The 16,906-nt window shown below is 38.2% G+C and overlaps 1 protein-coding gene across 1 annotated transcript in view; it reads left to right on the top strand.

Annotated features, from left to right (window-relative positions):
• The window catches only part of NR5A2 (nuclear receptor subfamily 5 group A member 2), an 83,279-nt gene that overhangs the window by 41,305 nt on the left and 25,068 nt on the right, over positions 1-16,906 (top strand). The window contains exons 5-6 of the mRNA XM_074908216.1: positions 1,109-1,228; positions 14,290-14,437. Of these exons, the coding sequence (XP_074764317.1) occupies positions 1,109-1,228; positions 14,290-14,437 (268 nt within the window). The remainder of the gene's footprint in view (positions 1-1,108; positions 1,229-14,289; positions 14,438-16,906) is intronic.

Here is a 16,906-nt window from a genome sequence, read left to right as displayed (position 1 = left end):
TTAATTTATAGCATTTTAAATCTGTTAAGCAATTGCTATCTGTGTGGGTTCTTAGAATCCTTTTAACTATTTACTTTCTATTACCACATCCACACCAGACACTTAATTGTAGCAAGGCTAATGTACGCATCTAGTAAGTCTTTCAGGACACATGTCTGAAGTCAAAGACTTTGTTTAATTTTAGGAAGAAATCAGTAAGTTCAGTAAAAACAGGTCCACAGGATTTTGATATTTACCATGACTTGAATTAATAGTCTGCCTTCTACTAATTTATGATTTTTTTTCTCCGCTTTCTATGGAAATCTTAATTATTTTTCAGTCTTTAAAGTGAATGAAAATGAATGCAATCCAGTTGCAATAGGAGTCATTTTAGTGATATACTTTGTTGTCCAATAATATGCAAATACCAAATAACATTTCACAAAAACTTAATGTAGGTTGCGTGTGCTGAATGCCCACTCTGTTCCTTCTCTTACCAAATGCAGTCAGTGATGTGTCTCACTGCTCACTACCGCCTTGTGCACAACCCTTCCTTGCCCTACCGGTGACACCTGAAGCTGCTTAATTTCTGTTTATGAACAAGGTTTTTTTCTTCTTTTCATAATATCACAGCCATTCTTAGAGGGGGTGCTTATGTCTCTCTTCACTTTTTCCTTTGCAAGGGACCTATCTCAGACTTGGGCTGCTTGCAGCAATAATCCTATTGAATCTGCAGATTCCTTACTATTTCTAGAAGCCAAGGTTCCAGGATGGGGAGCATGGGAAAGTTCAGATTAGCATTATTTCTCCTATTCTTGTTTTGGGTAAAAATAATACCCCAATTCCTTGAGCATTTAATAAATATACTATTATTGTTACTTTGCATAACACTGCCACAGTTCTATCCTAGAATGTAATCAGCAGTAAATATTCTATACATTTTACAGATAAAGGTTTCAGCAGTGTCCTATTTATTCAGCTGAGAACAGCAATTTTGCGGATGAATAATTTTTGATAGCATTTTTGTTCTCATGGTGTTAACCAGATGCTTTAAAAAGGACTGATTCCATTGTGTACTGTAAAACTTACTCCCAGAGTGATGCCACTAATGTTCATGTTTGCTTTACAGGTTGATGACCAAATGAAGTTGCTTCAGAACTGCTGGAGTGAACTCTTGATTCTAGATCACATTTACCGGCAAGTGGTACATGGGAAAGAAGGCTCCATCCTTCTGGTTACCGGGCAACAAGTGAGTATGTGGGCTCAGAAGAGTATTGATGGCTTTTTAATAATAATTTTCAAAATAGCAGGAGTTTAACTAGGTCAGAAGCACTCCTGTGTTCTCAGAGATTCTCCACAAATAATGTAGATAAAATGACTTGTGCACTCTGTTCCTAGTCTGCTGATTACAGTTAAACTTAGAAAAGCAGATATAATCATAAGCACTTTGCTTTTCAAATATACTTGTATACTTCAGTGATTGAAAAATAGCAGATGAGAACTATTCCTTGAGAAGTTGTATTTCCTTGGAGCTAAAATGGTTTCTGACAGCAACAACACTCCCAAACTTGATGCTTTAGGTCTAAGCAATTATAGCTAATTTTCCCTTCAGAACTGTGATTTACTCAAAAGAATTACTAGCTGGATCAGAAACCTAGAGAACCTGCAGCTACTACGTCAGAAATATCTTGCTTTTAGAGAAGTATGCACATGTGTGAGAAACTGGGCATCTGTGACATCTAATCCCAGGAATATTATTCAGTCCATAGGCTATAAATGCAGGTGTTGTCTCAGGAGCTTCTCAGGCTATACACCCTGCAGCTTCTGCACAGCTTTCCAAGGGTTAATTTTCTTCAGATGTCAGATGCATAAATGTCCCAAAATGCAAAAGCAATAATGTGTCAAATATTAGGAAAACTGTGAGAAAACACAAAGGAAATAGAAAGTTTTGTCTCCCTCATACTTTCCAAAGCACAAATCTTGACAGTAAAATAAGAACCTTATACCGAAGATTCTTCAGGTTTTAACAGAAAAAAATTACAGTATCAAAGAGAAGCAAAGTGTGCCTGTACATTGTATTCCTGATTCAGAGTGAAAACAAACAATAGTCCGCTGATATTTAAGTAGCTGCAAACTGAACTGCTTCAATTTATACACACACGGGAAAGAGCTCCTTTTTCTAAGATACATCATTTATGTCTGTATGTTGCGGAATCTGCTTACAGCTTTAGTTACAATTTAAAACCTGTAGCCATTTCTTAACACTAAGAACAAGTGTTTATAAGAATGAGAAGGAGAAATAACGGTTTGCATTTATGATTAGAAGGTGTACAATAGAAGGAAGAAATGATCGACTTGTCCAAGACAGAAGCAGGAAAATTCAAATTCTAGCTATGGAACTGACTCCTGCACCTTCATGAAAAGTCACTAACCTATCTGAGATAAAGTTGTACTCCTTAATTATATAAGCAAAAAGTAATTGCATTACTCTTGATTTATATTGGTGCTACTGATAAAATGACTGATCCCCTTTCCATTTCATCATTCGCAAAACATGAACAATTGTACTAGCAATTATTTTATTTACCACATGGGGTGCTTGCTTATTCCTGTGTTTATAAATCTATAAGTATATTGACAGTTGCCTAAACCCCACTGAAATAGACATCTAAATACCCTTAAATTCTAACCATTGTCCCTATTTTTCTACAGCGACAATCCTTACCTCATTAGCCAGTTTTATCCTTTCTTGCAAAATACCCCAGCTGTACATGATCTCAAGGCAAAGCAGAGAATTTCATGACTGTTGGACAACAGGTAGCAGGATGCTTGTGAAATGCAGTGCTTGCAAATCATCAGCTCGTTTTGGAAACTGTATATTTCCAGGCAGAATTATAGTCTCCAACTAAATTAAAACCTGGCTAGATTGGACTGATTGCATCCATTTTTGCCCTGGGTTTGTCAAATAGGTTTAATACATCCTCCTTTCAAGCCAATTTCACTTTTCTATGCCAAAGTTTGTAATTTTGAAGTCAGTGCATACACCCCCAGAATCTCCCATCATCTTCTGTACTTTCCTCTTCACACTTAGGCTGCTTGGAGTGCAAGGAGCTGTATCACGAGAACAGCAGACAAGAACACTACAGTCAGCCCTTTCCTTATGGATGAACTCCTTCCCATTCCACCCTTGCTAACAGCTGGAGAACATACTCCCATGTAGGCACCACAGATTCTCCTTGAGAAATAGGGAGACACCAGACCTGAAGTAAATATGCAGTCTCCGGTGCTGTTTTTGAAACCAGAATGAGTCTGAAATCTGCATGTAATGCCACTGTATTGTCCTGATTTTATTCAACTCTAGTCACTGTCATCCTAGATTGAAAGCCAGATTGCTGTGAGGAGTGGGCACAGCTGCACTGACTGCGCCTGCTCTTGCTGGGTTGTATGTGGCATGTGTGTTCATGGAAAGACCACTGGTAGTTGAGGTATTTCAGAAACGCCATTACTATGCCAGTATGCAAGTTGTATGTAATTTGTCATTCAAAAGCATTTACTTTAGGACATCATCTATTTAAATTATTTCCATGGGTGAAAATCCTTCATTGAAGAAACTCTTATTTAGATGGACAAAACTGCGTGAGCCAAGCAGAGGGTTTAAAATATTGTCAGAGTCACAAATCTGAAAATCACAGAATAATACAGGCTGGAAGGGATTTTAAGCAGTCTCCAGTCCAGCTCCTTGCTCAGACCAGGTTTCTCAGGGCGTTGTCCAGTTGGGCTTTGAAAACACCCGAAGATGGAAACTGCACAACCTCCCTGCACAGTCAGCGCCACTGCCCGACCGTCTTCATGGGGAAAAGTTCTTCCTTAGTTCTGGTCTAGATCTCTTTTTTTTCAGCTTATACCTAATGCTTGTCACTCTCCTCCTCCCTGAGCCCTGATGCAAAGCACAGAGCCTGAGAAACCTTATTAGTAAAGACTGAGGCAAAGGCAGCCCTGAGTACCTCAGCCTGGTCTGTGTTTGCTGACACTAAATCACAAGCTGAATCCAGCAGCAGTCCCACATTTCCCTTGTTCATCCCCTAACTAGCAATTTGACATCCCTTGCAAGTCTCAACTCTAGCTGGACACTGGCTTTTTAACATCATCCCTCCATGCCTGGACAGTGCTTCTAACTTACTTGTTCTAAGCCATTCCTGGCTTCAGCTGCTGCATACTGCCTTTTTGCATTGTAGCTCAGATGTGAGTTACTTGCTTAGCCCAGATGATCCAATACAACTGCTTATTCTCCTAAGTGTCAAGATGGACCATCTTGGTAGCATCATCTCAGTCTATTGTCATTCTATGATACAATGCCAGTTCAAATGTATTTATGAAAGGACTATTATGCCTGAGTCTGTCTCTGTATTAACTTTAAAATGATCCTGAAAAGCCATACTTCTAGACCCAGGCATTATGAGCCTTTGTTATTGCACTAGATGCTGCATACTTTCTGGTTGCTGCCCTGATCCTTTCAGTTCCTCCAGTAGAGAAAGGGAAATAACCATGCCACCATCTCATAAAAATTAATCGATTAAGGTTCAGAAAGCACTATGACACTTCTGATGAAAAGTGCCGTAGATGTTTTTATTTAATACTACCAGCAAAGTACTATGAGCAAAATTACAGTCAATCATCTGGCTTTCAAAGATATTAACTTTAAACTGAGGACCTGAGCTAGATAGCCTACTTTATTACCTGAGAGGTCATGATTATTGTCACAAGTTAGAAAATTTAAGACTTGAGAAGCCTCACTCCTTGCTTTCCTTAATATATCCCTCCGTAAAAGCTACTCATAAACACAGACCTTTTTACAATCACAATCAAGAGGGAAACTGTAAGGGAGGAATTTATCACCACTTAATTAGAACATACCTGTTTTCTCCACTCAGGCTGCACAGCCTCTGTTCTTCAGACACAAAAGTCAAACTTCATCCAGCTCCCCAGGGCCATACCACTGTCAGTTCTATACTAGGTATCTAAAATGGGCTAGTAGTTAGAAGCACACTCCATGATTTTCAAACACATTGGCTCAAAAACCATTACCTTAGGGCATTCCTACCACATTTCCATACATCTGCATTTCCCTCAAGCCATTGGTTTATGAGTTTTACCCAGTGTCAATCCACTGTTCCCACTTCAATGGGGAAAAAGTGCAGTCAGCAACAAAGTAGTAAGCATTGGTCCTTGCACAAAAAAAGACTTTTATTTTATTCTGTTATTTATTTGGTGGGAGTTTCATAAATGAAGCTCTTTTTTGTGTATACGTTTCAAGAAAGCACTTTTTTCAGATCATTACAATTCCTCAGCAGTTCCTCAGAAACAAGTTCCTCCCTATGCTGCACACTTCATTTTCTGCACTAAGTACTGCCCCTCAGCAGTAGCAATTACCATTTCAAAAGGAAATAAAGTAGCACAAATGCATTTTACAACTCTCCAAATTTCATAATAGAAAACAGCTAAGGAGTGATTTGCAATGTGGTGGTTAATTGTAAATCATTGCCAATATGCTCTCCACACGCCAAGTTTTGCAGGCTTGCCATGTGTCATGTAATTTTAACAGACCATTTCTAATTATAGAACTTTAATTCCTCCAACTTGAGCGCTTTCCTTTTGTATCTTCTACACCAGCCATACACTGCTAAAACACAGCGCACACAGGGTAGATACTAAAGCTCTGTACAGATTATCATTGTTCATGCATTTTCATGCTGCAGTCAACACACAACACATTAATTGTAGCCTCGGCTGCTCAGATGCAAGCTGCTCATTTTGTTCATACTTAACACTCTACTCATTGTTGCCAAATTTTCCCTCTGCTGAGTTTGGTCAAAGCCTTTCAGATGAAAAAAGCCATCCAAAATCGTGCCTAAATCTCAGATTTTTTTTAAGATTGTTGAAACTACTGTTTTAAAGTCATCACACATACATCTTTTCATCTGGATTTGTATCCTAAAGCATAGCACCAAAGAGCATGAGAGATAACCAAGATCTTGACAGGGTTGTGTTTTGAAGCAAATAAAAATTTAACCTCAATTTAGATCAGAATTTTGTGGCTTGAACCTCTCCCTAGATGGGATACTTTCAGCTGTACCTTACTGAAAGGTACGTGGCCTGGGGAATTTTCTGTGGCAATGTAATTTCTGTTAGATTTACGCACTTGCAAAGAAGGCTTCTACTGTCCCAATGTAGCTGTATTTGCCGAGGACTTTGGAGAATCTGTTTGTTTAGAGAAGAGACTTGCAAGTTCAAGGGAAGATCACCTTGCCACTGAAAAGGTTCCCAAGAGGCAGCTGAACTTGCCAACTCTGGGCTACAGATGACTATATCACAAAGAAAGATCACCCTGGCAGAAGTATCACTATTGCACAAAAAGTTACAAGAGTGTTAAAGGAAGGAGTGTCTCCAAAAGACAAGAGAAAGGAGCTGGCAAAAAAAAAAAAAAAAAAAGTAGATAAGGAAACATATTTTTTTATTCATCCTAAGAAATTACTAAAAATACATACACTAATCATAGGTATAGAAAGATAATGGATATCTAATGGAAAGCTATTACTTCTTAAGTTCTTGGAAATTAGTGTGTTGGTGGGGTTTTGTTTTTTGGTTTTTTTTTTTTAATTTTCATTTGTTCCCCATTAGATCTGTGATTGCAGTCAGGCTTCATAGTTGTACCTGACAGAAAACAGGTATTGGCTTTTGAGGGGCCAAATTTAGAAGTCCTTACATAGGCAAACACACACAGGATTTGATTCAAGGTGGTTACAAATGAGGTCAAGCAATCATTATTTTGCTGTTCAGTGTAGTATTTGTTCTCTTGTATCCAGGCTTATACAGTTCCTCACTCTAGTGGTTTCTGCCTAAAGGAAAACAAGCTTGTGCTACTTGTTAAAAGTACCTCAGTTCTTATGAAGATACTATGCTAGCTGCTTTTTGGATCTGAACTAAATGTTCTCAGCTAAACTAGGTAAAACACTTCAAAATTCCATTATAATGATGAAGTGCCTAATTTGGGTTTGTCCAAATATTCATGAAACGTTCTGAGCCTTTCAAGTAGCTATGGACACACCTGTGAACAAACTGATTCCAATTTACATTTGCTTTGCTATTTTGCCATGAAACCATTGTGGCACTATGGTTTTAAGTCTAAAATTCCAGTTCCAGTAAAAAGTCATGGAGAGGGCACCTAACATGAATCCTTGCATGCCAGAACTGTTCCATTTTCCACATGCTAACTCTGTTGTGTTTATAGGAAACGCATTACTCATTACTCCCATAAAGAAAACGAAAGCTATTTGTCTGGAGTCTGACAGCATTTCTTAAAGACTGCTAGTCCTCCATACAAGTCCCATACTAGTGAACTAATTTCTCTATATAATTTCATGTAAAGTTCCATATTTGATTTTAAGCTTGCCCAGCATGAGAGACAAGTTGTTTAGAGACCCAATTCAAAGAAGAAAGCACCACATCAGTCTGTCCCAACTGCCTATTGGAGTAGTGATGCTGATGGAATGCAAAGTGAGCACATTCAGTCTTCCATTGCTGGGAAAGGATTTAAAATATTAGAATAGAAATTTGTGTAAGATAAGAGGGTAATAAGAGGAAATGAACTTACATAGTTAAAAGCTCCTGAAGAAACAGTTTGAGTTAGCACAGTCCTTGTGATGATACCTAAACATTCACAAAGAATTTCCGGTGATGGTCTGTCTTCCAGTGAAGTTTATGGATATTCAGACTTCGCAGTGATTCCATATCATCTCATCTCTATATAAAAAACACAAAGTGCATTGCAGCACTTTCGTAAAAAAATGGATTCTGTTGTAGTTTAGGTTAGCTATGTTCTGCACATTAATGTCTTCATACAAATAATTTGAAGAACCCAATAGTCACCGTTACTAGAGTGGAAAATTTAATGGTACTGATTAAAATAGCTATCTGCATGAAACTTAACAATACTTTTATTATTATGCATTTTATAACATAAATGTATCTGCTATAGATTAATCTATACATAATCAACTACAGGGCATAGAATTTTTCTAGTCTTGATGTTGTTCTGAAACTTAGACAAAGTAAATGCAGTACTTTGGAGTGTTACTATTTGCATATTATAACTAATTAGCAAGCACAATAACATCATCCTAGGGGAAAGGTCCACTGGCAGCTTAATTCATTATCTTCTATTATTGTGTATCATGTTAAAATGACAAGCATCTTACACTGTGTAAGTCATCACAATTTTAATTAATATATCCAAACCTGATTTAAGCATATCTGCTGGTTTTGTCCATGCTGAGTGCTGCTCATTTTTTCTACATAAGCGTCTCTTCAAAGTGTTTTTCCATGTTCATTTGCTTAGTAACACAAATACGTCTTCAAATGCTTTTAATTAAAGTATTAATTATATGAAGAGCTCAAAATTAGTTTAATAACCACCATTTCAGTTGCCACTGAAATATGTATTTCAGGAAACAGTGGAAGAGTAATTATGGTTTGATAGTAAATTAACTTGCTCGCCCTATACTGTGCTGAATGCATCCTTCTGAGAGAAAGGCTCATCCACCCACATAGCCATACACTAGAGCCAATTCACAGGTTCTCAGCAGGATCAGGACTTCAAAACCCAGGGCAGACCCCTGTGGGCCAGTCCCCAGGCTTTCAATGCAGTTTGTAACCGAGGAGGGAGCAGTGGGGGGGAGCAGCCCCCCATCATCAGCAGCCAGCTGTGCCGGCCAGGGTTGCACAGAGCAGAGTCAGGTCAGGCAGGACAGTCCCTTTGCTGCACCTAGGCATCCACTGCCTCCTTTGCCTTTGTGCCCCAAACACACAGTGATCTAATTTACCTTAGTCTGCTAGAACATTTGTTCACTGTACAGGTATTCTATACAGCTACTGCAGGGTCTTTATTCCTTACTTGCACAGTTCCTGTTCTGACTGAAAGGAATGGCATTCAGTCAGTACTGGTAACAGCCATCAACAAGTAAAATCACTCTAATCCTATATTCTGGAGACTGTTTCAAGCTTTCAAGGGATGATACAGTTCCACACAACCTTTTCACACGCCATATGACCCCACTTGTCATATTCTAGAAATGAAACACAGTTTTAGAAGGAAGGAAGGAATCTGATTCCACCACTGAATGTTAAGCTCCATTTTGTGGGCATAGAGAGAAGACCACCACCTGACTCCACCCAGTGAAACCAGGGATTTGGCTTCAAGAATCATTCATTGCCATGCTAAATAATTTCCAAAACAAAAAAGTACAAGTACTCCCTCTATTTCTGGCCTTCAACCTCAGCATTTATTTAGCCCAGGGTATAGTTTCATGTTGTAAAAAAAGTTTGTCTTTTGTTCTTGCCTTGAACAATATCTCACTGTGTTAAATGAGACCTTCATGTGAGAAAAAACCTGAAGAATTAGTCACTTCCATCTCTCTTACCTCTGTGGTTATCAGTTGAGAAATTATTTGATAGCTGAATATCTAAATGCTGCTGAACTCAGAAGTACTTTATCATGATATATTGTTTTAAAGTAGTATTTTCACAAACATTTAGCACTGGCCTAACTCATTTTCACTGACAGCAAAGAGATTTTGACTTTTAAATCACTCTCAACTGTATCAAGAGAAGAATTTAGAAAAATATGCAATATTGCCATATTTTTCTGCAGTCCATTTAAGTTATGACCCTCTTACTAATACTATCATCTTTTCTCTTTTCCTCTGCTGCTAGTGCCTCTGTCCTGCCCTGCCCTCTCACAGAGCCTGCAGCCTCATCCACCCAGCCCTTACCTCTGCAACACAGGGAGCAGGAAAAGCCAGCAGCAAACTAGGTGGTAACTGTAAGAGGTAGCCCTGAGAAATGCTGAGGAGAGAAAGTATGACATGAATGCTGCCTGCCCAAGGGACTTATGCACATGTTTTCTACTTCAGATTCCCAGCTGGAAGTTTCCTCCTAGGGTTAAGCACCAAGAAAATCCTTCCTTTCCAAACCAAGCCGAAGGTTCCCCCCCCCCTTCTTTCTGCCCAATACCCATGATCAGAAAATATCCACAAGATGGGACAGATTTACCTGAAGAAACTTGATATTTCTCACTTTCAGAAAGATACCTCAATTGTCAGGCTATAGAATTATTTATTTCATGCACTCTTTAGACTGGAGATTTGACCCTGGATTTCCTATACCTCAAGTGGCTCCAGCCACTGGCCTACTGAAGAAATCTTGCCTTCGGTATTTTTGCTGCCCTAGGTAGATGAAAGCTGCATAGTTCATAAACCTATAAAGAGCTCTATCATGAGATGGATATACAGTTATCTACCACTGTCATGACTTGGGTAGTCCCAGCCATGACTAGAAGCAGTTTGGCACCCAGAGGGCTGGTAGAAGGTGGAGCTGTGAGGACTTTAAGCACAAAGTTAGGTGGCAGCAGGTCAGATGTTTTGAGTATCTAGTTTTAGATTTAGGCATTTCAGTTAGTAAATGGTATGCTACAGCACAGCCTGCTGTATAGCAGTGTCCATACTAACCTTAAACATGCCAGTTTAAGCACCAGAATGGCAAGAACAGACAACAGTATAAATTATTCAGTGCTGTTCTGTCTGCATTGCTTTGGTACCAAGCTAATCCAATTAAGCCTCTATCATTACTTCTTCATCATAACTGTATTCATCATGCAATGTAGCACTGTTTACTGGTACATGAAGAATTCACACTTCCATTTGTCTATGCAGCCGTAAATTTACACCCATCATTTTACTTCCAAATTATGTTATTTGGAAGCTTCATCAAAACTTCTGTTTTCAAAAATGCCTGTCAACAAACCATCTTCAACATCAAAATCAACTGTAAAATGCAATACTATTAATTGGGAAGCAAGAATAATTTATTTCCATTGTGGATTTGATTTTACCAAATGAAATTTATGGTACAATAAATGCTACAGTAAATGCTAAGACTTCGGTAGGCAACTAAGCATTTTGCTCAAGATCCAGGCTGGTTTAGTCTTTGTCTTTTAAAAACATTTTTAATCATGGTCTGGAAGGTAGGAGAATTAATACACCTTTTAGTATCATTTTCTGCATACAAGACCAAGCAAGCAGGACAGCATACTCTTTAATGTGACCACTTTTTCAGAATAGACATTAACTGAGGCTTTTTCATGCACAGTTGATTTTGTATAAACTGATTGACACCTTTGGGGGTCGTCTTTCCACCAACTCATAATTTTGCTCACTCTTGAAAAAAAAGCCTTCTGCACACCCAGTATTCTCTAGTTAAAGCTGAAAATTCAACTCATCATATTTACACAATAAAAAAAAAATCCATTCTGCGTTGTTTTTAATTGCAAATCCTACTCAAGGGACCAATTCTCCTGCTTAGGAGGCAGCCCTGTGCCTTCTACTAGAGAACCAACTGCAGTCAATTATGGTAATGAAATGTCAATAAATATAAAAATTTAATACAGCCTGCTCTTGGTGAGTGGCAGATGAGGACTTGCCTCCCAGACAAATTTGCTGGTGCTGCAAATATAAAATGCACCTGAAAGAGTAGCAGGTTGCCTGAGAGCTCTCCAGTAGAGGGATGGTGGGAGATCCAGGCATCTACTGGGTTTTTCCATTATGGCATAATCGCTGCACTAAGGCCACTGATATTCTTGACATCCAGACATCTTAACTCCTTATTATGATGTGAATAGCATATTTCCCCCACAAACTGGAACCTCAGTGAGGGACTTTGAGCTTTTTTCCCCCCTTAACAATTACAAAAGGGAAATTAAGTTGTGAAAGTTGATATTTATATGTGACCGGTTTCTCAATATGAAGTAGCTGAATCACGTCACTATATTAAACTGCTCTTTGAGTAAAAAGTATTTGAGGTATGTTACTTTATTTTTTCCTATTATTTATATAAGTATATATACTTATATATAAATAAATAAGTATAAATGCACATATAGAAAGAGAGAAAAATAACAGAGGAGATAGAAAGTAATTTATGAAAGATGGTTTGGCTGGGGTTTCCAAAGACCAGATTCTAGTTTTGTCACAGATTTCTTTGGCCCTAAGTAAGCTATTTAATGTCACTACTTCAGTTTTCCCAGGTGTAAAGGAGACCAATAAAACCTACCTCACAGGATACTTAAGCATGATCCACTGACTTAATTGAAATATGAGTACAACTTTAAATGCTTTGCAGAGTTGAAGCAGTGTTATTCTTAACATCCATACAAAAAGTGTAACTTCATTTTTCTTGTACAGTTGCCTTCAGTCAACGTCTTGGGAGCACTAAGAGTACATATAATAAAATTTCTTATTAAAAGTCAGTAACCTATTGATTATATTAAGGTCATCACTTTTAATTCCTTTCAGTCATCTCTCTATCTTTCCTGGCTGAAATTTCATTAGATTTGAACCCTGTTTTTTGCTTTACTGTTGTTTATACTTGAACAGAATCAATTCAATAGTTTTGAAATTAAAAAAATAATCGTTCATAATACATGTTCCTCAACAGTTTTTTTTAAAAATAGATTTAAGGGATCAGTGCCTGGAAAAACAAAATTTTGCAGTATTGGTCTGTTTTGTCTGGTGATTCCTGGCTGTTCTTTATTATAGGAGACCTTGAAGATGGGATTAGGACAGTGATACCTTTAAACAAATCATTAACTCAAAGTGTGCACTTACCATTGTGTTTAGTCTTTAGTTAAGAGCCAGACTTCACTTATGTGTGCTTACATGAAATATGGTTAGCAATTTCCCTGTTGTTATGGAGCCTCCTAAAAGAGAAAGGTGTTGGTAATATTAGAGCAGCCAGGCAAGAAAATAATTTTTTTTAAAGGTTTCAGTAGCCCTTTTAGGTCTCAGCCAGTTGGCTGGGAGCAGCTCAACACAGGAGCAAGCAACACACCTGGCCATCTTCACAGGACAGTGGCATTTGTAGGGGATATGTGACACATTCTGATGAAACCTGAGCTGAGCTGAAAATGTTTCAGCTGAAGCAGTTGCACCCTGCTCCACGCTGCTGCCACTGTGCTGGAGCTGCCCAGTCTCACAGTCTCCAGCCCGGTCTCAGAGCCAGCTCACTCCAGTCCCAGGCCCAGCCTCAAGCCCAGCGCTTCACCTTTGCAACATGGCGTTCCCATAAGCTGCGGTACCCGGGCACTTTTCCACTGCTCAGCATCGCATGACAAAGCATGCAAAAGTTAACAGTGTACATCTTCAGAGTGGCAGAGTCTGGTATAGCCAACTGCAGGGAAACATCCCCTTAATGGAACCAGTATTCACCAGGAAAAAGTTTCAGTGTGTGAGCAGTGGGGAGGTTGCCACAGATTCAAGGACTGTCCAGGGGTGTGTTGTCTATGAAGGGCTCTAAGTATACTTTGCTTGTGAATATCACCTTTTTAACATGGTGTATTAATTCCAGCTTTATGTTGGATCTCTATATACAAGTGTCACTTCAGAAAGCTCATAGACAGGTCGGCCTCCTCCAAGAACAAATGGGCAGCATGACAAGGGCAGCAGACCCCCAGAGCAGTCCTGCTTTTTTCTGTGCCCCAGAGAAAGTAGTTTCGTGCACTGTGGTTGCTGCTTGGGTCAACGCAAGTGCAGCTGGCCAGTGTCACACACCTGCCTGCTCTTCCTTCAGCAGGGGAGGACTCGCCAGAGCAAGTCTGTTGGAACCAACTCCAACAAATACCAGGATTTTGTGTAGTTAAGGAGAACAGAAACCACGCACACAATACCTCTGCTTCCTGTGGGAATACACCGACATTTTTGGACTTGAATAGATGTTTCTGGCCAAGTTATGGACACTGAACCATTTCCCATGAATACTGTTAATGTCCCTCTGGACTAATACACCCAGTGTAAGCATGAAGCTTACCTCATCAGTCTTTCTTTGCAAGATCATACAATTACAGTGAGAACAAAAGACATCAAATGAATAAAACAAACTGATATGGGGACAGCTACGAGTGTCATAAGCAGTTCTCATACATAATGCTTCTAAAAAAAAGAAAAAAAGACAAGCGGACAAACCAGCATTCACAGTGATGTGACATACCATTAAGATATATGGATTAATAATATTTTCAGTAGATACCATTGTGCTAAAATCAGTTTATATATAAAATCATCTTAGCTTGATAACATCTTCAAATTGAGAATGATTCTTTTAACCAGGAGTATCCCAGTTGTACAATTCAAGCAATTGCTTGAAACATCCTAAAGTGGTTCTATGGGCATGACAACCAGACAGAAATACAATTCTCTTTTACAGGTGGATTATTCCATAATAGCATCCCAAGCTGGAGCCACCCTCAACAATCTTATGAGCCATGCACAAGAACTAGTAGCAAAGCTTCGTTCCCTGCAGTTTGATCTACGAGAATTTGTATGTCTCAAATTCCTGGTGCTGTTTAGTTTAGGTAGGTACACTCTACTCTTCATACTTAATAATGTTATTTTTTTCTAAAACCATTGAAAATATTTTACTTTTCTTAATTTTTCGTGAAAAACATGATTTTAAAATATATTTAATGAGATTCACGGTAATCTGAGGATTATTTTTTAATTAACACATGCAAAAAAATTATATATAAGGATTACAAGTGGGTTTCTATGGAAATGGCTCCTAAAACCTACAGAATTTAATAGAGTATTACAAGCTTTCTGTATTTCTCTATGTTATTTTCGAATATTCATAACAAGGATAAAATTCAATTAGAAATTCTAGAGAACAGTGGAAAATACAGATTACCATGTTTTTCTATGATATTGAATATAGTTATGTAAAGCAGATGGAGTGGGGATATGGTTGAAATATCCCTCTTTTTCAAAGACATCTGTGGTAAGTATAAACAATCTTTGCTTATGATGGCTGTCATATCATAACCCATAAATCAGTAATGTATCTCATAGTTTTTAAAAAGTGAAAGGAACTCTTAAAGTGCAAATTAATGATAATAGCTTTATGACAGATCTGGCTAGGACATAACCTTTAAAGGGATGTTTTGTACTAGTGGAGAGGACACAGAATGGGAAAGATACCTATGCAAGACAAATTAGTTAAACTGGTGCCCTCCAATGAATCAATCAAGAAAAATCACCAGTGCCAGGAATAAAAAAGGGCTGAGGGAGATGGATTCCTATTGATTTCATAGGAACAGATTTTTCTGCCTGTCCTCTGTTTCAGGTTTGGACTTTGTTGACTTAATAAAGCTGGTCTAAATAAACTTTAGCCAAGTAAATTTTTATTTACTGGCAGACAGTTGGAAGGAGAGGCTTAAAAATATAAAGAAGGTCAGACTCAGTCTTACCTCCGTAGCCAAAACTCCTGTTTTACTCAAAACGTATTCTACACTCTCTACAAAGAGAGTGAACAGTCAAGCCAAGCACAACAATGAAAGAAATATGAGCAGTGGTGAGATTTAGTAATGTTTTTCTTTAATCTTCAGGTTTTAAAAAAGTCTTCTGTAAAGGAATACAATTCTACAAATAAATTATTATAATAAAATTGCAATTAGACTAAAAGGAACAGTTTTTGTTACACTTAATTACTGTCTTAAATATGTCCTTCCATGTGGTGTTTATAGAATTTGAACTTGCTTTTGAAAATTTTAGATGAAGCTCTTTAAATACAGGGAGCATAAAAGATCAATAATTCAGAGGTACAGGACATGGAACATGCATAAAAAACCAAAGAATTATTTTAAAAATTAGAACAATGCTACCAGGATTGACTGTTATGAAGTACATACATTCTGAATCCTAGGAAGAGATGATGAATTTCCCTGATAACTATTAACACTTTGTGTTCAGGGCTTCGTTGCTTTCCATGTCTTAGATTCAGAGAAGGAAAAGCAAGTTATCTGTGCTGGTTTAAGCCCTGCCGGGACCGGAGACCACGTTGCCATTGCCCCTCCCCCACCCTCAGCCAGTTGGGCTGGCAGTGAGGCACAAACCCCGGGTTAAAATAAGAAGAAATTTAATACAACAGAATGATAAAACAATCTGAACAACAACAGTAGCAATGATAACAACTATAAACAGCAATAACAATGAACAAGACAAACGATATACAGAGAAATACCGCTAACTGGTCACGGAAACAGGTTCCCGCCACCAAGCCCACCAAAGAGGAAGGTAAAAAGGTTCTGCCCCTGGACCTGACGCCAGCATGGTATGAATAACCTGGCTGGAGATCCCTTCCCCTCTCTCTGCTGGGGAAACCTAACCCTATCCTAGTTGAAACAGGACATTATCTATTGCAGAAATTATGTTTTATGAATTAATCTGATGAATAACAAGAATTCAGATTGCTAATGCCTAATAAGTGGGTTTTTCAGTCATTAGACAGTGGCACAGAAATGTCTAAAGAGCCTGTAGCTTTCCTCTGATAAAATATTTAGAGAATTCATCTCAGTTCAGTGATATTTTAAATTAGCTGAATAAGTGAAGTGCATTTGGAAAATTCTAACATTTAGGTGGCCTTTTTGTTTGATCGCTTTCATCAGCTCTTCTAGTACTTTGCATTGGTTTAGGAATTGTTCTTACCCCTTTAGCTCTTCTGCCAGGTAGTGTGCTCCATTTCTGAAGCAGTTGGGCAGGAATACCTTGCAAGCTTGTACCAAGCCAGGTTATCCAGTTTTTCTCTCATTTATCCTACTATGAAAAGAGCTAATTCTGCTACTAATAGGAGCCTTGTAATCACATAACTTGCATATAAAAGTGATGTAGCTAAGAAAGGTTCAACACCTTTGAAACCAATTAGTTCATTATTTAGCATACTGCATAATTCCATTTGCTAATAGTCAAAGCTAGACGTTAGTGTACAAAGAATAAAATATAAAGATGTTACCACCTGACCTACAGGACTGAGGCAAATATTTAATGAG

The sequence above is a fragment of the Athene noctua genome, chromosome 5, assembly GCF_965140245.1.
Source record: "Athene noctua chromosome 5, bAthNoc1.hap1.1, whole genome shotgun sequence".
NCBI classification, from domain to species: Eukaryota; Metazoa; Chordata; class Aves; order Strigiformes; family Strigidae; genus Athene; species Athene noctua.
This window is presented reverse-complemented; position numbering and strand designations above follow the sequence as displayed.